The sequence below is a fragment of the Heterodontus francisci genome, chromosome 26, assembly GCF_036365525.1.
Source record: "Heterodontus francisci isolate sHetFra1 chromosome 26, sHetFra1.hap1, whole genome shotgun sequence".
NCBI lineage: Eukaryota > Metazoa > Chordata > Chondrichthyes > Heterodontiformes > Heterodontidae > Heterodontus > Heterodontus francisci.
In genome coordinates, this window is record NC_090396.1 from 38224367 (window position 1) to 38249057 (window position 24691).

The following is a 24691-nucleotide window of genomic DNA, read 5'->3' on the forward strand; positions in this document are numbered from 1 at the left end:
TTTCAGCATGTCCTGAAACGGATCATAAAAACTGTTGGGTGTAGTAAATTGAGTAAGAAGAATTTAATTGTAGTTGTAAGAAGTTGTGTGTGATTTAAGTATTTAACCGTCTTAAACTGGTTTAGATTTCAGCATGTAGTTAGCATGAGTGTTTAAAGTTGATTCAGTATGTTTTCTTTTATCAGAAAAGAGAAAGTCTTTTTCACCGAGTATATCATGGGTAATTCATTTTAATGTATTCCTTGAAGTGATCCCCTGCATGCTGGCGCAATGGTGATGTAAATGGAAGCAGGATTAACAGCTAGATTTAGGCTGAATTTTTACTAACTGCATGGAGATTTTGGTATTCTATGCCAAGATGTAAGAGCCCTTGTGCAGCATGATTTCTCAAAATACAGCTCCTGGTGGCTCTTCTAAATTTTTACCCTACAACTTTATAATGCGTGTATGGGGCTTATCCCACAGTCTGTGGAAATTGTCATTAAATGCAGCCAAGATTAAAAATTTATTTTTGTTGACATTGTCATCCTAGCTATTGCAGTTAAAACCATTCAAGTTGCAGTTGAGCCTGTAGTACAAAATTGCATTCAGTATAGCACCTGTTAAGCTGTATGAGGCATCACAGAATTTGGAAAATGGCTGTGACTGAGTTCTATTTTAGGATTCAAAATATTGGAGATCCAATATTATTGCCAAAATTCTGACTCCATTATGATCTTTTAATAATTTTTTCAACCATATGTTCTGTGTACATATTTAACAAGTGACAGCATTTCCCTGATTGGCAGAGTAAACGTGAACAATCAGTTTTTTTTTCAAGAAATGTAAGGACAAATGTACAGAAACATATTTAGCTTCTGATCAGGTTTTCTCTCCAAATCTTAAACTTTTTTCTGGTCGAGCTTCAAATCTGCATAACACAGGGACTGCTTGGCTAAATCTGAAGGTGAATGATGAAATCAAAATTACGTTTTTCTTAAAATGTATTTGGAAATATTTTGTGCACTGGGCTAAACTTTGAAGTACAGTAGTCAACTTGAACAACTAGTATTACTAAATGGAAATTTATATTCGATCTGAATGAGACTGAACAATATTTAAATAAAAACTTGAACCTGAGATACAACTTTTAAGAATGGTTCTTACCCAGGGCACAATGTTTTTAAAAATAAGAAAATTAACTGGTTGTGCTTTGTCTCTTGTACATTAAAAGCTGAGGCATGGCTAAACTTAAAACCAATACTAACAAGTGCTCACATGAAAAATACATTACCATGTGTATTTGTTACGAAAGTCTTCTGTTTTGCACAAAACTATGCTATTAAGCCTAGAAGTAACTAATGTGCAGTGAGTTTTGTAATTGTACATAGAATTAGTTGAATCTGGACATGTCTTGTATAAATATTTGCATAAGTAAAATCATTAGTGATTCTTTGTAATACTAAGATTAAAATCAGAGATTTAATATGAATGTTATCTCCTTTTACCAAATCTCACATCAAAACCAAACTCTCTCAACCCTTAAACTGCAGGCAACTCGAGGAAATTCCAATCATCTTGGGTCAGCTTTCTTTTTATAAATGTTTTCAATTTGCACATTGACATTGAAACAAGCTGGATCATTGTAGTGAAATTACTGAAGTTTGAAAATCACAGATAAATTTATCTGATCTTTTTGCATACAGAGGAGATCAACATTTAGTTGTAGCTGGTAACTAAAAAACTTGCCCAAGAAAATGTTTTTAATTGTCACGTCGTCCATTGCCAGTTTAATATTGTTGTAGAATAGCTAATGCAGATCTTTTAATTTTCAAGACCAGGTAGTGGTGCAGGAAGCAGAAGCAGTACTTAAGGAAACCAAATCCCCAGGAGTAGGCCCACCAGGAAACCCAAACAACTAAATTGATCTGTATAATTTTGTATTTTGTCCAGAACCCAGAGCTAAGAATGGACTTGATAATTGTCTTGAGCGAGTTTTGAAGAGGTTCTCATTCTGGTAATTTTTGTATCATGAATGTTGTCAGGCTTGTACCAGATTTATAGATTACCAGCTACTGTAGCATCCTTGTATAAAATACTTTAATTTTTTTTGTTGAATATAGGGTAGTAAACGGTCTAGACCAAGGACCTGCTGGAATTGGATCAGCGCCACCGCCATCACCACCAGGCATGTTGCCACTCAGTGTTTAAATAGCCAGACTGCATCTTTTATTTTTAAATGTCTACTTCAAACAACAGGATAATCATTGTACCCTGGCTACAAATGGAGTGCACTGCAGTGTGTAGGAATTTCTGAATTTTTATTTTACTCATTCTGCATAAGATTTTCAGTTTATTAAACAGTTTGCCTCTTAATCTCCGCTATACTGTCACTACAGTGTAGTCAGTGTCCCATTTCTTTACCATTCATGGGGGTTTTAATGCTATTCCTGCTATACATTACAGCAACAACCGATTTGTATATTGAGAATTCAAAATTGAAATCCTAAGCAGTATTGGAAAATTCTACATATTCAAAGCTAACAGTGGTATATTTGGAATAAAACCAAAAAGTGCTGGAAATACTCAGCAGGTCTGGCAACATCTGTGGCGAGAGAAGCAAAGTTAACGTTTCAGGTCAGTGAACTTTCATCAGAACTGGCTATGATGGGATATACGGTATTTGTTCAAGCCACTTGTACGGTGTGTGACTCTCCAGATAGTTGATCTGGGTTTCTCGGTTATGTGTCTGGATTTGGTGGTATTTTAAAACACCAATTCCTGTAATTTTTATGTTGTACTGTACAATTTTTGCTTGGTTTATAATGTCAGATTTATTAAGATATATTTAAGTATTGTTTAAGTGTAAATTGGTTTGTTTTAAAAAAAAATACAGGAGTTGTATAACAAAGCTTACAAACTTACACACTTTAATTTTTTTGAACTATTTACGGCATTGATTTTTGTTTCTATGCATCAACTCAATCACATTTACATTTTATTTTGTTCAATAATTCAGATAATTACGTATGCTGTTTCTTACTGTATATAAGTTTGTAAACATAACTTTGCCCAAGATATTTGTACATAGCTTGGGCTTTGTAGCATTATTTATTCAGATTCTATATGGCATGTCTAATAAATGAGAAAGTTTACCATACACAGTTGTAACAAATCATATGATATCATTATGTAGAACCTGCTGTCTAATCTTCCAGAAATAAATTTGTTCTTTAAACAGTCGCAGTGTGCAGAGTCTGTTATAACATGGTGGGATGTGGGCTGGAGTCACTCTTAGTAAGACCATGTGGAAAGTGTCTCATTAAATTTTTCATTCTATTTTAACAAGTACATGTTACTGAGCTGTTGTAAATGTGCAACTGATCAAATGTATCAAATCAATTTGTATGAAGCCAAAATGTCAAAAGGGGGAAATGGAAATCAAATCTATATTTGTATTAAGTTTTGTTCATTTCTAAAATACCTTACTTCCCAGGTTATGATTTGTTGGATTTAGGCTGAATTGTCACTGACTGAGGATTTTGATATTTCTAATGTTAAAATGTCAACATTTAGTCTGTAATCTGTCTCACTACTGGACAGTGCTCTAATGGACTACAAAATTTTTTTATCTTTTTAATATTTAACTTACTGTTTCCAACAATATAAAAACATGGGAAGGATAATGACATGCAATTCTCAAAAGGAAAACCCACAAGTTCAGATACCAGATGGGCTATGTAGCTATCACATGGTGTGAACTGCTAGCAAAAACATAATAGGAAGCATAAGGTGTTAACTGGTTAAATGACCACAGATTTCACATTACTTGGCAACAGCAACAACTTGCATTCATAGCATTTTTAAAGTAGTGAACTGTCCCAAGGCGCTGCCTATGTTCTTTTCCGATCATCCGTCACCTTTGTACTCGCTGGCCTACACTTGCTCCCAGTCTCCCAATGTCACAAATTTAAAATTCTCATCCCAGTGTTTAAAATAGATTATAAAAGCAAGAAATACTGGAAATATGTGGTAAATCTGGCAGTATCCGTGGAGAGAGAAGCAGAGTTAACATTTCAAGTCAGAGACCCTTCATCAGAACTTTTCATGGCCTTAACCCTTTCCATCTGTGTAACCTCTCCCAGCCATACACAAACCCCCTTTCTCTCTCTCCCCCCCCCCCCCCATTTTTTTTAATACTCTCCCTACAATCCACCTGTTTGCTGAAACTTTTGGCCAGCCCTCCTCTTAGCTTGACATCCACTTTTTCTCGACGTCTCTGAAGTGACTTGAGTCACTTTTTCCCTGCATTAAAGGCGCTACATAGATGAAAGTTAATGCTAGTATTTATATTCAGTCTGGTTTTCCGAGAGAGAAGAATAGCATGTGTTCCAGTAGTGGGCATAAGAAAGTATGAGCTCTCTGGTGTGATCTCTTGATCACGCTATCATTTACCTCGATGTCAGGCAGATAAAAGTACACTGCAAATCATGGGAGATGTGAGATCGGCATACGGGAGCCACTGGTGACACTGAACTTGTGAAAATATCTCGTGCAAGGATCCAAAAATATGAGATGGGAATGTCAATGTTGGAGAACAATTGATTTTTGGCAGTTATTGATTCTGTTATGCCACTCACAAATCATTTAACATGCTTTCTAAAAAAAAAAATGCTTCCAATTTGATAGAAAACAAAAATTTTCATTATCTATATTTTGTTAAGAAACTACGTTATACTTACAGCTATGAAACAGTGACAAACTTAGATACCAACCTCTTAAATTACCTTTTTCTTCCTCCGTTGCTGCCTTAATCCCTCCTCTTTTGGCTCTTTCCTGTCTTTGGATGTGCACCTTAACTGCTTTTAGCCTTTCTTTTCCATTTGCTGTCCCAACTGATAGCCTTTTCTCTGTCACTTTTTAGCTCGTACTTTTTCCCCATTTGCTGGCCTATTGCTCCGCCAGTATTTTGCCTCTTTTTCTCTGAACTTTTTACTTGCCCCAGCTCTTCATTCTCTCCCTTTTTGGTTCCTTTATATATTTCTATGTGCTACTTAAACCTAATCTATGTATCTATTAAAATTCTAGTAACACTTTTTTCCTTTTCTTCTCTGTCTAAACCACAAGTGCTTTTCTTTCAAATTCACTTCCTATCCAGCCTATCCTTCAACTTGCCATAAACAATGCAAGGTAGATCCATTACTACCTGTATAAAAATGTAATTTATTTTTGGGTTGTCACAATTGTGACACCAGTTCACCAAAATCAATGGATCACTCATCCTACGAAATCCCTACTATTCTTATTTCTGCCAGAGGGTGGTGCTGTTACTTTTTGGAGGGGAATTAAAACCAGAACTTGCTTGCTCCACAGTTTGTACTGTAAACTCAGTCAAATGGAACACTATTCTCATTAACTCTGAGTATTGCTATGGGAGATTGACTAGTGTAGTAAATATTCCAAAACATCACAATCTAGTAGCAAAGTGAATCCTTGATTTTAAAATGCACCTTATTATTGGTGCAATGTTCTTTTATAGTGCATGGGAGAAAAATGGCAGAAGACAAGTATCAGTGCTAGTTTGGGGATACAAATGGACAGGTGGGTTTGTGATGGTCTCTATAGTAATTGTTCTATAATTTTTCTAGTGCTACACTTGTACAATGCATTTAATTGTGTATATGAATATGTTGTATTGTCAAATTTGTTGAAAAATTCTATTTAAAAACAGCTGGTAAAGTCCAGCTCTGAACACCTAGAAGGTTCAGTGCTGGAGTCTGAAACAAGGTTGAGGTTCTTTCATACCATGGTGTAATGGTCAGATGGAAGGCACCATTTCACTCATGTTTGATGCATTACATACGATTTACTGATTCAGAAACTGTTGGGAGAAGAAATCAACTGTGTTCACCAGGTTAAACATAAAAAATAGAGGAGTAGGTCATTTGGCCCTTTGAGCCTGTTCTGCCATTCAACAAGATCATGACTGATCATCTACCTCATTATCTAATTACACTAATTAGATTATCCCCCTGTCCCTTAATTCCCTTACTACGCAAAAATCTATCAACCTCTGCCTTGAGTATACTCAATGATTGAGCATCCACAACTCTCAAGGGTAGAGAATTCCAAAGATTCACAATTCTTTTGAGTTAAGAAATTTCTCCTCATCTCAGTCCTAAATCACTATTCCCTTACTTTAAGGCTATGACCCAGTGTCCTAGATTCCCCAGCCAAAAAAAACATTTTCTCCTCATCTACCCTGCCAAGCCCCTTAAGAATTGTGTATGTTTTAATTAGATCATCTCTCATTCTTCTTGACTCCAGAGAATATAGGCCTGGTCTACTCAATGTCTTTCCATAGAACAATCCGCTCCTTCCAGGAACCAGTCCAGTGAACCTTCGTATCACTCCCGCCAGGGCATGTGTATACTTCCTTGGGTAAGTTTTGTAACCAAAATTTTTATACTCCACCCAAAAAGGTACTTATAAAGATGAATTGTCCATTGTGTGTAAGTGTATTTTTTAGTAATTACAATTTGTGTGCTTTTTATATTACTGGTTCAATGTATTTACTTTTAAGTTTGTAAATCTCTGGTCTATGTGGCAATATCTATTCTTTGGGAAAGTCTGGTAAAGTAACATGAGACTAAATTAAATTAAGTAAGCAGAAAGCTGCAAGTGTTAATCCCTTGGGTAGACATTTGTCTGAAGACTGAAATGTACGTCTTCTGAATTGTAAACCATCTGCTTATAGGATGTGTTAATTTTTGTATAAAATTTGAACCACTTAGATTCCAAAAAAATTAGTTTGTGTAACATCTGTAATTTTTGATTAAATGCCAGGAAACTATATAACAATAATCTTTTGTTCCCTGCATGTCATCTGGAGGAACTACAAATATCTGAAATGGGAGATTTCCATGTCTAGTTTCTGGCATGTTTTCTCACTTAAGTCTGAATGTACCTGAGGCCTGTTGGCTTGACCATTCATTAACCAAATCTTGGTGAACCATGGCAAGTGCTATTGTCCTTCACCTTCCTCAGCCAGAATCAGCTACGATTAGTTATCCTGGAGAGCAAGGATAATCTCAGGCTCATCTTTTTCTCCTTGAAATGGTCTTCCCCGCCTCCTTCACCTTTCCTCAAACACCAAGTGCAAGGAGCTTGTGTATTTCTTCATCAAGCCCCCATGTTAGTTGGCATAGTTGATAGTCTTGTTCTTTGGCTATCACCCCTCTCTCATTAAAAGTGTCACTATCATACCCTTGTATTAAAACATCCTAAAAGTTTTCATCCTCCCCAATTATATTATTTCCAACCTCTGTCTTCCCGCTAAGGTTCCGTGCATATGTTGCCACCTCCCAACTCTGCCCAGCTCACCCATAATTGTTCACATCTCTCCAGTTCAGTTTCCGTCTGTCTCACAGCACCAAAGGAGCAGTGACAAAGGTTTTAATGACATTCTCTCTGGTGCTTTATCCTTCCTTGGCATCTCTATAGTCCTTGAAACAGTGAATCACACCAGCCCTTGGGCCTTCCTGCCCCACCCCCCTTCCCTCACCCAATGCCCACGTGGTTTCACTCCTACATCCCAAATGCTCATTCATTGTTACCTACAGAGACCTCCAAGAATGTAATCTTGACCTTTTTTTCCTTCTTATCTACATGCTGCCCTCAGTGACTTCATCCATCAAATCCGTGCCAGCTGCCACACATGCACTGACAGAGTTCTATTCTCCTCCACCTCTCAATCCCCTGACTGCCTCCATGCTGGCAGACTGCTTTTGTGATAGCCGGTCTTGGATGAATTTTAACTTCATCTAGTTTAACATTTGGAAGACTACAGCTATCATCTCGAAGTAGTTGTTGAGGAGAATAGACATTCTTAAGATTTTATGCTCTTAAATTCTACCAAAGTAGACGAGCCAAAATATTGCTGTGGACTTAGTGTAATTAGATAACACTAGAGTGTAAAAATCTCTGCACATGCTTAATGAAACTGCAAATATTCATTTGTATTTGTTTACTGGAGTGGATTATTAATCATCAGATTTTAAAAAATCTTATTAAACTTCTGCGTGACTGGAGCATGTGTTCAAGACATTGCACATTTGTGAAGGGCCCATTGTCATGATCACAAACTAGCTTGGTTTGGCATGTTTAACATGTTCACGAGCTGCCATTGTTGTACTTGAATACTGCACAGCTCAATTTCTGCCTACCTGTGGGATTACAAAAGATGAAAGATCACATGAAAGATGAAGCTCACTGTGCAGTATTGTGTGTGGTAGAAACAAAAGGACATTGCAAGGTCAGAAACAGTAGACACCATGTTCAATTGGTTTTCTTCAGCTATAAAAATACAGGCAATGCAAATTATCTTTGATGGCTGGAGAACAGGAAATGAACAAAGTAATAAGCAGCAGCCTGTCCTTTAGGACTCCCTGCAATGACTCAGCTCCTTTTTAGTAATTTTGAGGACTAGAGTCAATGCTTTTTGAAAGAGATTTTGGAGAAAGGTAATTCAGAAACTTGGTTCAAAGGAAAAATATACTTGCAACAGACTTACCAGGAAGTTCTCTGTCTTTTGTAGGCACTCATTCCATTAATCTTTTCAAACAGACAGCAGGTGGTGTTAAGTTATGAAAGCTCAAGAAATAAAAACAATGATTGTCTGAACTGGGTTCCAAAGATGATCATCTTGCATTGGGCCTTGTGATAGGCCATTATGTGAAAGGATGATGAATATGATAGTCTAATTTTAGCATGGTTAATGTATCATATTCTCCCCATTTTCACCCTTGCTCTCCACTACCACTGTTTTTAATTGCTATGAAGTGTTTTAGCCATTTTAATTGGAACTGTTGGGGTGTGCCTTACACTAGAGGATAAACAAGTTTGTGCATGGGGCTTTTTGGTACAGTTCGGCACATTACTAAACTTCAGTATAAAACTAGAGAAACACTGCCACAGTAATTCTCTTCCACCCCAAATTATGATCTATGGTCAATATTTGTTTAAATAGTGCATCAGCAGTGCTAAAAAGTGAAGTTCTCTGCAATGGTGAATGATCTTCATGTTTTGCAATTAATTATGTAGCTTCAACTGTTAAGTGGTTAAAAGAATAAGAAGACTGTTAAGCAAATAACAATCACCTTTTATTTGTGGCATTATCTGCTAATGTAATTGTTAGTGCAGATGCTAATAGTTTAATTTTCCAACAGCTTCAACTGTCTGGAGTTGCTGCTTAACAGCTCGTTTCCTGTGACATGCTCAAAGTACAATAAATAGTTGAGATTCTATCAATCACATTTTGAAGGCTCACATGTGCTTCTGCTAATACTTAACAATAATCCTTAGTGAAAAATTATAAGGAATAATGTCCATAGAATTAAAAAACTTCATAATTATACACAAACCTTTGAACCAGTTACTGTGGCTTAAACAGCTCTTGAAATCAAAGAAATTTAAATTATATTAAATGTTATCTATTTAACTATAGCTTGCAAGTAATTCACCGTAATTTTGTTAGGATCTTTGTAGTCAGTAAGAACACCCCATTGTCTGGACGTGTCATTAAAGAAAAGAGTTTATTTGAAAATTGTGAGCCTCCAAATAACAGTGCAAAGAGGGACTCCTCATTATATTCATGGTGAGCAGATTCATAATTTGGACTTTTCCTGATTTCATTTAAATTAGCCACAAATGTTAGATGACCCTGAAGAATATCTGATGGCATGCATGTATTAAACAACGAAAGGAAGGTCAGCGGAACTCGAGTGTTCAGAATATCAAATGTGAGTTCTAAGTTTGTCGATAAATTGATGAAAATCTTTAACACTTGGGCCTTAGTTTGGGTTGACCCTTTTTGCAACAGTTCAAAAAATTCTGGGATGGACCTTTTCATCTTGAGCTGGTTTTGGTGGTAGTGCAGCAAGTTACTGAGCAGCCTTAAAGCAGCTAACTGCAATTCAGAGTCTAAAATGGCTGCGCTGACCAGTTCACGGACTTGATGAACATATTCCTGGATTATTTCTCGATTTGAGGCATTGTTAGAAAGAAAGTTAAGAGCATTTAAAGCGTCTACTTTTATCTCAGTCAGAGGATCATTCAATGATTCTACAATAATACTGATCCCACCTTGTGAACGAATTAATTCATGATTACCAGAAAATGCAGCCAATCTACAAATACTTGTTCCAATGAGTGCTTTCAGGGTAGGGTTGGGATTTTGCTTAAGAACAGCCAAAAGCCTATGCAAGTGTTGTGCATCCATGTCATCGCAGCTGCTGGTAATAGTAAATCCTGATGCATCAGCCTGAATCATGTGTGAGCTACCGGTCCCAGCATCAACACATGAGCTATGTTCGTCACTGGATGTTCTTCTGTTGTGGTCATCAGTGTTTGTGCTTCTGTTGATTGGTTTGTACAGTAAATAAGCAGCTCCCATTCCAGACAAAAGCCCCATCATGTTCTTCCTATAGATTCCTAAGTCAGCTTCCATTTTCATTTGTAAGTTGCTTCTATCTTGTGCTCAATTTACTAAGCTCAGTATATTTGAAACTAAGCAGTGAATAGTCAAAACAAATGGTTCCTATTAACTGATAACAATGACATCATAACAGAAGATTCCAGTTGACATCACGTAGATTCTGGTATCCATAGCACTTTGAATTTGAATGCATACATCTTTGGTGATGTCATAGTATATGTACATATATATATATATATATGTAGTCACTGGAGATTCTTTTAATAACAAGTTAAGAATGTACGCAAAGTAAAGTTCAAAAAACAGTATTTTGGTCCACTGAATCTCATCCCTCTAGTATTCTCATTGTCCAACTGAGTCTGTCTCTGTACTACCCTGCCTGGCAGCTTATCTTCGGTTAATTTTGAACCATGTTTGTCACTAACTTGTGTGTTATAATAGCAGGGCTAAGTCTTGCTTCATGTGAATGTGTTCTTTACATTTCCAATCCTCTTGTGTTAAAACCTGCAGAGGGTTCTGGTTTCAAGCTCTACCCTACACTTGTAGACATAATCTAGTACAATATTGAGAGTGTTGCACATTGGAGGTGCAGTCTTTTGGTTGAGACATTAAAACAAAGCCTTGTCTCAACAGGGCAATGTTGAAAAACAAAAGATGGTACTATTTGATGAGTTTCACTTGGTGTCAGGACCAATATTTCTCTCTCTCTAGAGTATAGTGGGAATAAGCCATATGGCCAGTGAGACTCTTCTATCATCAGGAAGATCATGGCTGACCTTGACCTCAACTTCACTTTCCTGGCCAAGCCTTTTAATTCCCTTAGTCCAAAATTCTTTTGATCTCTGCCTTGAGTATACTCAATGACTGAGTATTCTCAGCCCTCCGGGCTAGAAACTTCCAAAGATTCACAACCCTCTAAGTGAAGAAATTTCTCTTCATTTCAATCCTAAATGGCTGATCCCTTATCCTGAGACTATGACTGCTAGTTCTAGAGTCTCCAGCTAGGCAAAACAGTCTCTCCAAATTTACCCTGTCAAGCCCTCTCAGATCTTCTATGTTTCAATGAGATCACCTTGCATTCTTCTGAACTCCAGAGTATAGGCCCATTTTCAATCCCTCCTCATAGGATAGCCCCCTCACCCATGAATCAATCTAGTGAACCTTTGTTGCACCCCCTCTAAGGCAGTATGTCTTTCCTGAGGTATGGAGATCAAAATTGTACACAGGTGTGGTCTTGGTACAACTGCAGCAAGACTTCCTTATTCTTGTACTCCAATCCCCTTCCAGTAAAGGCCAACATACCATTTGCCTTCCTAATTGCTTGCTCTACCTGCATGTTAGCTGTGTTTTGCATATAAAAACACAAAATGCCCTCTGAACACCAAAATTTAATAGTTTCCCGATGCTTTTTAAAAATTGTTTTTCTTTTCTTCCTACCAAAGTGAATAACCTCACATTTCCCCACATATGCTGTCACTTTCTTGCCCACTCACTGAACCTGTCTGTCTTTGCAGACTCCATGTGCCTTCCTCACAGTTTACTTTCTTACCTAGCTTTGTATTGTCAGCAAACGTGGATACATTACACTTAGTCACTTCCTCTAAGCAATTAATATAGATTGTAAATAGATGACGACTTGCATTTATATAGCGCCTTTCATCAATATCAGACGTCTTAAAAGTACTTTGCAGGCAATGAAGTACTTTATTGGATGTGTAATCACTGTTGTAATGCAGGAATAGTTGACATCCCAGCACTGATCTTTGCAACACCCCACTAGTAACAGCCTGCCAACGGCCCATTTATTCCTACTCTATTTTCTGCCCTGTAACCAATCTCTATCCATGCTATATTATCCCCAACCTCATGAGCCCTTATCTTGTGTAACAACATTTCACATGACACCTTGTTGAGTGCCATTTGAAAATTTTTATACTATATCCACTGGTTCCCCAAGTAATAGACTTGTCAATCATGTTAACTCTGCTTATTCATATTATTACTTTCTATTAAAGAAGTTACCATTTCCTTAATAATGGATGTGATGGAAATCCCATATGCCAAATGGAAAATATTTATTTCATTATGGAATGTTGCCTGAGACTTTTTTTTTTTTACTGGACATTATTACAAATAGCTTTTAAAAAGCATAACAGAACAGCTAAAGATGACCACACTCAACTTGCATTAGAGAAGCCAAAGGCTGGCTGGGAGACCAAGGTAACTGCCCAGTCTAGCCAGAACAATGAAGGTGCTTCTCTGATTCAATTAACTAGAATGGTTTTGTCAAGGTTGGTCGTCAAAAGCCATCAACACCCATTGACTTTGAAAGAGTCAAACCCCTCTACCAAATATGTTTGCACAGCCTGGGAGGAGAACTCAATTTCAAAAAAAATCACGTTCAACAACATGGAGGATGCATAAAGACTCTCTTCAGCCTTCTGGAACCAGAGAAGCAAGCTCAAATTGTGCACATGGCCCAGCGAGGACTTCAATTTCACTTAAGGACACTGGGACTACACTTCCATATTTAAATTCCATTTTTATTAAGGACTCTACTCCAACCTCCCCATTCTGTTTGTTTTTTCTCCCTCTATATCTATTTGTGTAAGTGTGTGTGCATGCGCCTCATGAATGTGAGCACGGATGCATCACATTTTATTAATTTTAACCGATTCAGAGTGATAAGGTTAATAAGCTTGCATCTTTCTTGTTTAAACTCAAGAAAACCTGTCTGACTGGTTCATTTGCAAGTAAAGGAGTAACAGGAGCAAGTGCTCACTGTTAAAAAGATAAACCCTGTTGCGGTCAAACCAGAGAAGGGGAGCCTGAGACCCCTTCCTCACCTGGTCATAACAGAAATTTGGGGGCTGTAGTCTGGATTCTACCCACAGACAAATGAGAAATTGGGATCTATTTGGTGTCCCACTTCCAATCAAAAAAAAAGACGACTTCAGGGCAGGTTTTCTTGTGGTTTGTGTTGCTAGAATACTAACATGTCCGAAGCCAATACCGCCCCAGCCAGGATGAAGTAACTTGGGATAAGTTAAAAGTTGAGGAATGTGGCTGGGGCAGTGTGGGATCACTTTCCGTGCCAAAGCTAAGAAATCTGAAATCCTAAGACTTGTGGCCAACTGTTTTTCCCTTGAACCTGAAGAGTTAGACAGTTGGAGTCAGATTTAGATAGGGTAATGTTAGCAAAAATACAGTTAGAACAAAGGAAAGTGAGAGAGAAAGAATTTTCCAGAAGGAGCGAGAGGAAAGGGAGTTAAGGTGTCTTGAATTAGCTAGGGGTGACAGGGTAGCCCCAGTGAAAGCACAGCCAATATGGAGACTACACTTAACTCAGGGCCGTGTGCTGAGCTCTTAAAATTCAATGAGGGAGACGTGGAAGCATTTTTTGTAACTTTTGAAAAGCTTGCAAGGCAGTTAAAGTGGCTGGCCGAGAGCTGGACCCTCCTGCTACAAAGCACGCTAATAGGAAAAGCCCATGAGGTTTTTTCCCTGTTGCCAGATCAAAGTTCATTAAATTATGAACTAACTAAAAATGCTATCCTCAGGGCATATGAGCTAGTACCAGAAGCCGACCGCCAGAAATTCCAAACTCTCTGAAAACAATCTTGGTCACCATGCAAACTCGTTGCTGTAATGATTATTAGATTAAACCCATTTACTCCCTCTGCTATTGATTCATCTATTTTGTTACAAATGCTTCATGCATTCAGATAAAGTACCTTTAATTTTAAATTTTTATCATTTTTCTGTCAATTGATCTTATTCACTGATGCAATATACTGCTAAAATCTCTGCCCCTTCCTTGTCACACTCTGCTCATCTTTACCCAAATTGTTACACTGCTCTATGGCTTCAGCTTTTCAGATTTATAAATTTCCTCCCATGACGGTCCCCCCACAACCCCCCACTCTTTCAAGTCTCAACTCCAGCCCTCATTATTTGATTCATCAGGACAACGGTTTCAGCCTGGTTTAAGTGGAGCTAGTTCCAATGGAATAGCTCCCTTTTTCCACCCGCATTGGTGCCAATGCCCCATGAATCAAAACCTCTGCCTTCCACACCACTCTGAATCATAGATTCAACTCTGATCCATTTGACCATATCCTAATTTATGCGTGGCTACTTATTAATTTGGACCCGAGCTCTTCAAACTCTCTCAGTAGAACCTCATTCATAGTTCTAACTATGTGATTGATTCCAATGTGGACCACAACAATGCCTGAAGTTCCTTTCCAGCTGCATGGAGATAACCTTAACACCGAGCAGGCAACACAGCCTTCAGGATTCTGGTCATAGCTGCAGAGAACAGTATCTATTACACTGTCCCTGACCACATTTCTTTTTACTCCCCCACTTGAATGGCCTCCTACACCATGGTGCTGAGGTCAGATTGTCCATCCTCCCTGCAGTTTTTATTCTCCATACAGGTAGAAAGTACCTCAAACCTGTTGGGCAACCTCAATGGCTGAGGCACCTCCTTCACTGCATCCTGGGTCCCCATACCTGCTTGACTCACAGCCATATTCTCCTATCCCTGACTACTGACTAAGTTACTACCTGACCTAAAGTGTGTGACTGCCTCCTGGATCAAACTGCCCAGCTAACTACACCCCCCCCCCCCCCACCCCCACCCCCTGATGCTCCCCAATGGCTGCAGCTTGGATTCCAACTGAAAATCTCTGGCTAGAATTCCTCATGATGCTGACACTAAACTCCGACATGCTGTAGTTATGACACCTCATCCCAAGCTAACCTTGTTTTATATATTCAATTAAGGTTACTTAAGGTTTTTTTTGTTTTATTAACTAATTAGTTTATTAAATCAATAACTTTAGCTAGACAAAGTAATAGTTTCCCAGTTCTTAGTTTAAACTATTCCTCTAGGTTAAAGAGCAAAAAAGTGACATCACTCCTCGATTATTTTTGCTCTAACTCTGGTGCTCCTTTTATCGCTCTCACTCTTGCTGTGCTCTCGTGTCTCTACTACTCTTGTAACACTCCCAAAAACTGATTAACTGGCCAGTCGTTACATTTGGCCCATGTGTGGTACAAAGACAGTTGTATCAAAATGGAAGCTATGGCCCTCAGAATTTGGGATTAATTCCCCGTTAAATGGATTTTACATCATCGAATGAATGCTTCAAATAGTCAATATGAATCAAATATAAACAAGAAATGCTGGAAATACTCAGCAGGTCTGGCAGCATCAGTGGAGAGAAGCAGAGTTAACGTTTCTGAAGATGGGTCACTGACCTGAAACATCAACTCTGCTTCTCTCTCCACAGATCCTGCCAGACCTGTTGAGTATTTCCAGCATTTCTTGTTTATATTTCAGATTTCCAGCATCCGCAGTATTTTGCTTTTAATTTGTCAATATAGGAACAGGAGTAGGCTATTCAGCCCCTCGAGCCTGTCCCGCCATTCAATGAGATCATGGCTGATCCACGGCCTAACTCCATATACCTGCCTTTGGCCCATATCCCTTAATATCTTTGCTTAACAAAAATCTCTCAGATTTAAAATTAACAACTGTTCTAGCTTCAACTGCTGTTTGTGGGAGTGAGTTCCAAACCTCTACCAACCTTTGCATGAAGAAGTGCTTCCTAACATCTCTCCTGAACAGTCTGGCCCTAATTTTTAGACTATGCCCCCTAGTTTTAGAATCTCCAACCAGTGGAAATAGTTTATCTTTATCTAGCCTGTCTTTTCTTGTTAATATCTTGAAGACTTCGATCAGATCACCCCTTAACCTTCTAAATTCTAGCGAAAACAGGCCTAATTTGTGTAATCGCTTCTCATAACTTAACCCCTGTAGTCCAGATATCAAAGAAGAACAAAGAACAGTACAGCAAAGGAACGGGCCATTCGGCCTTCCAAGCTTGCGCCGATCTTGATGCCTGCCTAAACTAAAACCTTCTGCACTTCTGTCCGGGGACCGTATCCCTCTATTCCCATCCTATTCATGTATTTGTCAAGATGCCTCTTAAACGTCACTATCGTACCTGCTTTCACCACCTTCTGTGTAAAGAACTTGCCTCGCACATCCCCTCTAAACATTGCCCCTCTCACCTAAAACCTATGTCCCCTCGTAACTGACTCTTCTACCCTGGGAAAAAGCTTCTCACTATCCACTCTGTCCGTGCCATTCATAACTTTGTAAACCTCTATCATGTCGCCCCTCCACCTCTGTCGTTGCAGTGAAAACAATCCGAGTTTATCCAACCTCTCCTCATAGCTAATGCCCTCCAGACCAGGCAACATCCCGGTAAACCTCTTCTGTACCCTGTCCAAAGCCACGTCCACGTCCTTCTGGTAGTGTGGCGACCAGAATTGCACACAATATTCTAAGTATGGCCTAGCTAAAGTTCCGTACAGCTGCAGCATGACTTGCCAATTTTTATACTCTATGCCCTGACTGATGAAGGCAAGCACGCCGTATGCCTTCTTGACTACCTTATCCACCTGCGTTGCCACTTTCAGTGACCTGTGGACCTGTACGCCCAGATCTCTCTGCCTGTCAATACTCCTAAGGGTTCTGCCATTTACTGTATACCTCCCACCTGCATAAGACCATCTAAAATGCATTACCTCACATTTGTCCAGATTAAACTCCATCTGCCATTTCTCCGCCCAAGTCTCCAACCGATCTATATCCTGCTGTATCCTCTGACAATCCTCATCATTATCTGCAACTCCACCAACCTTTGTGTCAGACCAGCTACATTTTCCTCCAAATCATTTATATATACTTCTTTTGGGCCTCCTTATCTCGAGAGACAATGGATATGCGCCTGGAGGTGGTCAGTGGTTTGTGAAGCAGCGCCTGGAGTGGCTATAAAGGCCAATTCTGGAGTGACAGGCTCTTCCACAGGTGCTGCAGAAGAAATTTGTTTGTCGGGGCTGTTGCACAGTTGGCTCTCCCCTTGCGCCTCTGTCTTTTTTCCTGCCAACTACTAAGTCTCTTCGACTCGCCACAATTTAGCCCTGTCTTTATGGCTGCCCGCCAGCTCTGGCGAATGCTGGCAACTGACTCCCACGACCTGTGATCAATGTCACACGATTTCATGTCGCGTTTGCAGACGTCTTTATAACGGAGACATGGACGGCCGGTGGGTCTGATACCAGTGGCGAGCTCACTGTACAATGTGTCTTTGGGGATCCTGCCATCTTCCATGCGGCTCACATGGCCAAGCCATCTCAAGCGCCGCTGACTCAGTAGTGTGTATAAGCTGGGGGTGTTGGCCGCTTCAAGGGCTTCTGTGTTGGAGATATAGTCCTGCCACCTGATGCCAAGTATTCTCCGGAGGCAGCGAAGATGGAATGAATTGAGACGTCGCTCTTGGCTGGCATACATTGTCCAGGCCTCGCTGCCATAGAGCAAGGTACTGAGGACACAGGCCTGATACATTCGGACTTTTGTGTTCCGTGTCAGTGCGCCATTTTCCCACACTCTCTTGGCCAGTCTGGACATAGCAGTGGAAGCCTTACCCATGCGCCTGTTGATTTCTGCATCTAGAGACAGGTTACTGGTGATAGTTGAGCCTAGGTAGGTGAACTCTTGAACCACTTCCAGAGCGTGGTCGCCAATATTGATGGATGGAGCATTTCTGACATCCTGCCCCATGATGTTCGTTTTCTTGAGGCTGATGGTTAGGCCAAATTCATTGCAGGCAGCCGCAAACCTGTCGATGAGACTCTGCAGGCACTCTTCAGTGTGAGATGTTAAAGCAGCATCGTCAGCAAAGAGGAGTTCTCTGATGAGGACTTTCCGCACTTTGGACTTCGCTCTTAGACGGGCAAGGTTGAACAACCTGCCCCCTGATCTTGTGTGGAGGAAAATTCCTTCTTCAGAGGATTTGAACGCGTGTGAAAGCAGCAGAGAGAAGAATATCCCAAAAAGTGTGGGTGCGAGAACACAGCCCTGTTTCACACCACTCGGGATAGGAAAGGGCTCTGAGGAGGAGCCACCATGTTGAATTGTGCCTTTCATATTGTCATGGAATGAGGTGATGATACTTAGTAGCTTTGGTGGACATCCAATCTTTTCTAGTAGTCTGAAGAGACCACGTCTGCTGACTAGGTCAAAGGCTTTGTTGAGATCAATGAAAGCAATGTAGAGGGGCATCTGTTGTTCACGGCATTTCTCCTGTATCTGACGAAGGGAGAATAGCATGTCAATGGTCGATCTCTCTGCACGAAAGCCACACTGTGCCTCAGGGTAGACGCGCTCGGCCAGCTTCTGGAGCATGTTCAGAGCGACTCGAGCAAACACTTTCCCCACTATGCTGAGCAGGGAGATTCCACGGTAGTTGTTACAGTCACCGCGGTCACCTTTGTTTTTATAGAGGGTGATGATATTGGCATCGCGCATGTCCTGGGGTACTGCTCCCTCGTCCCAGCACAGGCATAGCAGTTCATGTAGTGCTGAGAGTATAGCAGGCTTGGCACTCTTGATTATTTCAGGGGTAATGCTGTCCTTCCCAGGGGCTTTTCCGCGGGCTAGAGAATCAATGGCATCACTGAGTTCCGATTTGGTTGGCTGTATGTCCAGCTCATCCATGACTGGTAGAAGCTGGGCTGCATTGAGGGCAGTCTCAGTGACAGCATTCTCCCTGGAGTACAGTTCTAGGTAGTGCTCAACCCAGCAGTCCATTTGTTTGCGTTGGTCAGTGATTATGTCCCCCGATTTAGATTTGAGGGGGGCGATCTTCTTGATGGTTGGCCCAAGAGCTCTCTTCATGCCATCATACATTCCTCTGATGTTTCCGGTGTCTGAGGCCAGCTGAATATGACTGCATAGGTGTTGCCAGTAGTCGTTTGCGCAACGCCTAGCTGTTCTTTGTGCAGTACTTCTGGCTGCTTTAAGTGCTGCGGATGTTAAATCGCTGGGGGCTTTCTTGTAGTTCAACAGTGCAATGCGCTTAGCGGCTATGACAGGTTCCAGCTCTTCATTATGAGATTGAAACCAGTCTGCATTTCTCTTTGCACTTTTGCCGTAGGTGGTCAAAGCTGACTCATAGATGGCGTCTCTGGGAGTGTTTTGAAGGGCTGTTACAAAAATTTCTAAATTCACTTGTAACAGCTGTGGGTGAGAAATTCTGCTCGTGTTGATGCGCGGGTGGCCCTTCTGCTTGGAATGATGCAACTTCTTTGGTCTGAGTCTAACCTCGCTGCACACCAGGGAGTGGTCGGTGTCGCAGTCCGCACTGTGGAAGCTGCGTGTGATTTGAACACTGTTTAAGGCGGCTCGCCTTGTGACAATGAGGTCCAGCTGGTGCCAACGACGCGATCTTGGGTGCCTCCATGAAACTTGGTGACAGGGTTTAGTGTGAAAGAACGAGTTGGTGATGCAGAAGTTATGATAGGTACACAACTCAAGCAGTCTCTGCCCGTTCTCATTCATCCTCCCAACGCCATAGCGCCCAAGGCAGGAGGGCCATGAGTCATGGTCGGCCCCAACCCTGGCATTAAAGTCCCCCAGCAGGAATAGGTGTTTGGTGTTGGGGATGCTGCTAATGATATGGAGTTGTTCATAGAACTGGTCTTTAGCTTCATGTGGGGAGCAGAGTGTTGGAGCATAGATGCTGAGTAGGTGTACTGGACCAGAGGTGGTGAGCAGTCGGATGGACAGTATGCGTTCCGAGCCATTGGAGGGAGGCTCTATCATGCTGAGCAAGGAGTTTCTGATGGCGAAGCCCACTCCATGGTGGGCACTGAGGAAATGGCTTATATATACTACAAAAAGCAAGGGTCCCAATACTGATCCCTTCAGAACACCACAAGTCACATCCCTCCATTCAGAAAAGCACCCTTCCACTGCCACCCTCTGTCTTCTATGACTGAGCCAGTTCTGTAACCATCTTGCCAGCTCACCTCTGATCCTATGTGACTTCACCTTTTGTATCAGTCTGCCATGAGGGACCTTGTCAAAGGCTTTACTGAAGTCCACATAGATAACATCCACTGCGCTTCCTTCATCAATCATCTTTGTCACTTCCTCAGAAAACTCAATCAAATTAGTGAGACACAACCTCTCCTTCACAAAACCACATTGAAATCCATCTGCCACAGTTTTGTCCATTCATCTAGTCTGTCAATATCTCCTTGCAATTTTACATACATTATAGGTAACATTTGAGAGCAACAACAACTACTGTGAGAACTCATCGATGCCAAAAATGGCATTTTATTGAGTTTTTGTTTCATTTGTCTGCTTTTAATAAATGTATTTATTTCATGTAACATATAAACAGGGCCTGAGTAATAAAGGCCCCCTTAAAAAAATGGGGTTAGATAAGAGTAAAGCTCCCTTAAAAAAAAACTACTGTGAGTACAGTGCAAATTCACACCGCAGAGTTCTACTGCTGGCTACATTTAACTGACTTCAGAGTTCTGCTGAGTACTGTTCAAATCCTGCTGTCATTTTTAACAGTGTAAAAACCTGAGCCCCTCAGGCTGGATTTTCAAAGGGCCACAGGGTCAGGAGTGGGAGCAGAGGCAATCTGGAGATTGCAGTCCTGGAGGTCATCTCTAGAATCCGATGCCTCTGGGATAGTCTGCGATTTTCAATGTCAGGACAGTGGGGGTGGAGGCAGTGAGGGAACCGGTTCCTTTTTCTAAGATCAACTACACCCCTAAACCAGCTCCTCCATCATCTCCAAACGTAAAAGTTAAGGAGCTCATAGCTTTAGTCATCACTAAGATCAAGATTATGCCTGTCTCTACCATCCTTCCTGTTTACTTCCACCTTGTCCCCAGCCTCCCTACTCACTTCAGGCTCTGAATTGTCATCGATCTGCAGCTAATTTGTTCCTGCCCTCTCCATGCTCATTGAATCCATGAGACCCACTTCTTCCAGTTCCCTTGATCCCGTTTTCCCTCAACTCCTGGCCACCCAATTCCCCCTAAGGCATAGAAGGTTCCCCCTCAGCTCTGCAAAGCTCAACGCAATAAGTCTCCAGCCAAATGTTCCAAATTGAGTAAACTTCTTTGATTAAAAATGTTTAAGGATTTACGATAATTCTAAGACAAAGCATTTTAGTAAGAATTATAGTCGAGTTTGTTAGAAATTTAACTCGGATATTTTGGAGCAATTTGATTGGCCCAGCTTTTCCTCTATTGGCAGACTTTGCTGACTGTTTATGCTTTATTCATTTTCATATTCTCATTTTCACTTTCTTACAATTTACACATTCCCCAACTTTCGAATTGGGATTTGTTGCTCCTGAAATGTAATTTGCACATATACAGGTCTGATGCCAAAATGTGATGGACAAAATATTACACTACTAGTGGTTATTCCAGTGGCCTAGTCATGATGAGTTATACCCTCTTATAAAACAGGATATCCTATATCACAATGTACACACAAGCAATAGCATAGCATTGTGGAACATGTGGAATTAGGGGGATCGGGTGTGACCTGCAGTCTCAATTAGATGTTTCCCCCCCTTAGGTGATAGGGTAAGGAGCATAATGGAGTGGAGATATCAGCCCGAAGTCAGTTCATTGTGGAACCAACAACTTAGGAAAGAATACAGGAGTGATCATGCCATGATAGTTTGAGATGTTAGGATCTAAACCAGGGTTATCCAACATTTTTGCATGGGGGAAGGGGCCACATTACAATTTTTGTCTTAAATAGGGGGCCAGTGAGACAATTTCAGAAAGATAAAGGCATTAAAAATGTATCTTACTATTAAAACAACAATTGTGCATTTTTATGAAGCTTTAAATGAAAAGATTAATTTATTGACTTATTTTCTCATCACTATGTTGGACACTGATTTAGTGAGATACCTGGCTCTTGCACAAGTAGTCAATGTTTGCCCACACACTTCTTGTAGTGATGCGGAGTATTCCGGATAGATGTCCATCTGTCAGGAGTGATCTTTATCACTCTCTCTGTGTCCCCCCAGCATCGTCCCCCCTCTCTCTATCTCTGTCACCCCCCCTCTCTCTCTCTCCCTCCACCCCCATCTTTCTCTGTTCCCACTCTCTGCAACTGCCAATCAGCAGAGCCGCTTTGTACTTTTAATTTTTTAGAATAAATCGCAAGTCAGTTTCACAGCTGACAGGTACTGCATGCAGGAACAGCGGTTTCTGAACTTCAGATAGATTTGGGGTTTTCTGGCAGGTACCGACTTTTTTTTTTAAGAGCCCGCCGGAAAAGCCCAAATCTATCCTAAGTTGGGAAACCACTGTTCCCGATGTCAGCATCTGTCAGCTATGAAACGGACTTGCGATTTTTTTTTCAAAAAGCTGGTCTAGAAGCAGCAGCCAATAGGCAATTTCTCATCTCTAAAATACATTCGCGGGCTGGATGGAAACCTTTGGCGGGCAGGATCCTGGCCCACGGGCCGTATGTTGGACAACCCTAGTCTAAACTAAGCAGCAAAACCTCAAAAATCACTTAAAACCACAAGTAATGATAAAAAGAGCTTCTGGATACTTAGAGGAATAGAAAAGTTATGAGGAAAATCAGGAAAATTAGATGAGATTTGAGGAGCAAGCAGAACAGGATTTGCATTTATATAGCACCTTTCACAACATCTTAAAGTGCTTAAATAAAAAGAGGAACTCCTGGAAATACTCAGCAGTTAAAAGCAGTATCTTCAGAAGGAAATTAAGTTTAACATGTCAGATGAATGATCTTTCATCAGACCCTTAAAGTGCTTCACAGCTAATGAAGTACTTTTAAAATTGAGTTACTGTTCTAAAACTGAGCAGGCAATTTGCACCCAGCAAGGTCCCATAATCAGCAATGAGACAAATGACAAGGTAATCTAATTTAGTGATGTTGGTTAAGGAACTGATGTTGACCTGGACATGAAGAGAACTCCCTGATCTTCTTCAGATAGTACTATGGGATTGCTTTTGTCCATTTGATGGGGCATTTGAGGTACGAGTTTAATGCTTCATCCGAAAGCCAGCACCCTGAACCATGTCAGCCTAGATGATGTGATTAAGTCTCAACTGAACCATGGATGTTAGAAGTCAGCTAAGGCCGAAAGGCCTCCTCCCGTCCTAAACTTCCTATAACAATTAACTTTAAAGGCTGCCTTTATGTATATCATAAGACTCAAAGACTAGATGGAACTTGCTTGGTAGTGGATTTTTACACTGTCTGATGTTCCTACTACTGCCGTGCCACCCCCACCCCCTATCACCGGCCACCATCACCCCCCCATCCCTCAACACCCTGACCCCCAAGGACAGTTAGTATTTATGTATAGTCTTATACTGCCAAGTTGCACCCTTGCAGCATGAGGCCAGTGATTATATAAAATCTCTCTTTGCATCAAAAAACATGCTGTAACCTCCTCCAGCAACTACAGAAATCTGAAACAAAGTGGTTCCAATTCTGACATGTACATTTTTTATTTGCAGCAGAAGATGGACTATGAATAAAACATTTGCTGTTTACAAGTTGAGCACCAATAGTCACCACTTATCAAGGGAGAAAGTGTTACTTTTAACTGCATTTAAACAAACAATAAAGGATTCTAATGTTAATATTTTTTTAAATATTGACATTTAAATGTATACGGCAGTTATGTTAGGTCATTCACGTGTTTAATCCTGGCAATCAATAGTTATAAAACTTGTCCAACCAAAAGGGTTTCACAGAGGAGACCTTGTCTACTCAGGTATTGGCAAAATGATTTTGTTCTATATATTGGTGAAACATTTCTCTGTGCTCTCTGTACATTTACTTGCAGGTGGCACTCTGAAGGCAGTCAGACCCCTTAGGATAGAGTCATCTGGTTTTGTCGGACAGGCGGGAGTGACTGCGAGTCAGGCAGGTAAGTTTATCGAGAAGGCGAGAGTTGAGCAGCCTCAGCCCTTGCAATTGAGCAATAAGTTTGAAGTTCTTGCAGCTTGTATGGACAAGAATGAGGGCTACAGTGTGGATGAGCAGACTGACCATGACACCATGGTACAGGAAACCATTCAAGTGGAGAGTGTTCCAAGGAATGTAGTGGTAGTAGGAGGCAGTATGGGCAGGAGGGGTAGATACTGTTCTCTGCAGCTGAGAATCCAGAAGGCTGTGTTCCTGGTACCAGGGTTCGGGACATCAGGGCTGGAGAGGAACTTGCACTGGGAGAGGTAGGATCCAGTAGGTGTGGTCCACATAGGTACCAACTACATATATATAACTAGGAAAGAGGTTCTTTGGATTATTACCTGAGCTACATGCAA

At 40.7% G+C, this 24691-nt stretch overlaps 2 protein-coding genes across 4 annotated transcripts in view; one reads left to right on the plus strand and one right to left on the minus strand.

The window, feature by feature from the left end:
* The window catches only part of ndel1b (nudE neurodevelopment protein 1-like 1b), a 58193-nt gene extending 54971 nt beyond the window's left edge, over positions 1 to 3222 (plus strand). For 2 of the 3 annotated variants that reach the window (XM_068058042.1, XM_068058043.1), the window contains exon 9: positions 2103 to 3222. In XM_068058042.1, the coding sequence (XP_067914143.1) occupies positions 2103 to 2190 (88 nt within the window). In that variant the 3' untranslated portion in view covers positions 2191 to 3222. Of the gene's footprint in view, positions 1 to 185; positions 221 to 2102 lie in introns of all 3 variants that reach the window. The other variant, XM_068058044.1, reaches the window with a different exon arrangement.
* A 6274-nt stretch (positions 3223 to 9496) lies between these two features.
* Positions 9497 to 10486, minus strand: LOC137384503 (armadillo repeat-containing protein 10-like). Its single transcript, XM_068058642.1, has one exon. It carries the CDS (start codon positions 10484 to 10486, stop codon positions 9497 to 9499), a length of 990 nt encoding a protein of 329 aa, XP_067914743.1.
* Between the last annotated feature and the right edge of the window lie 14205 nt (positions 10487 to 24691).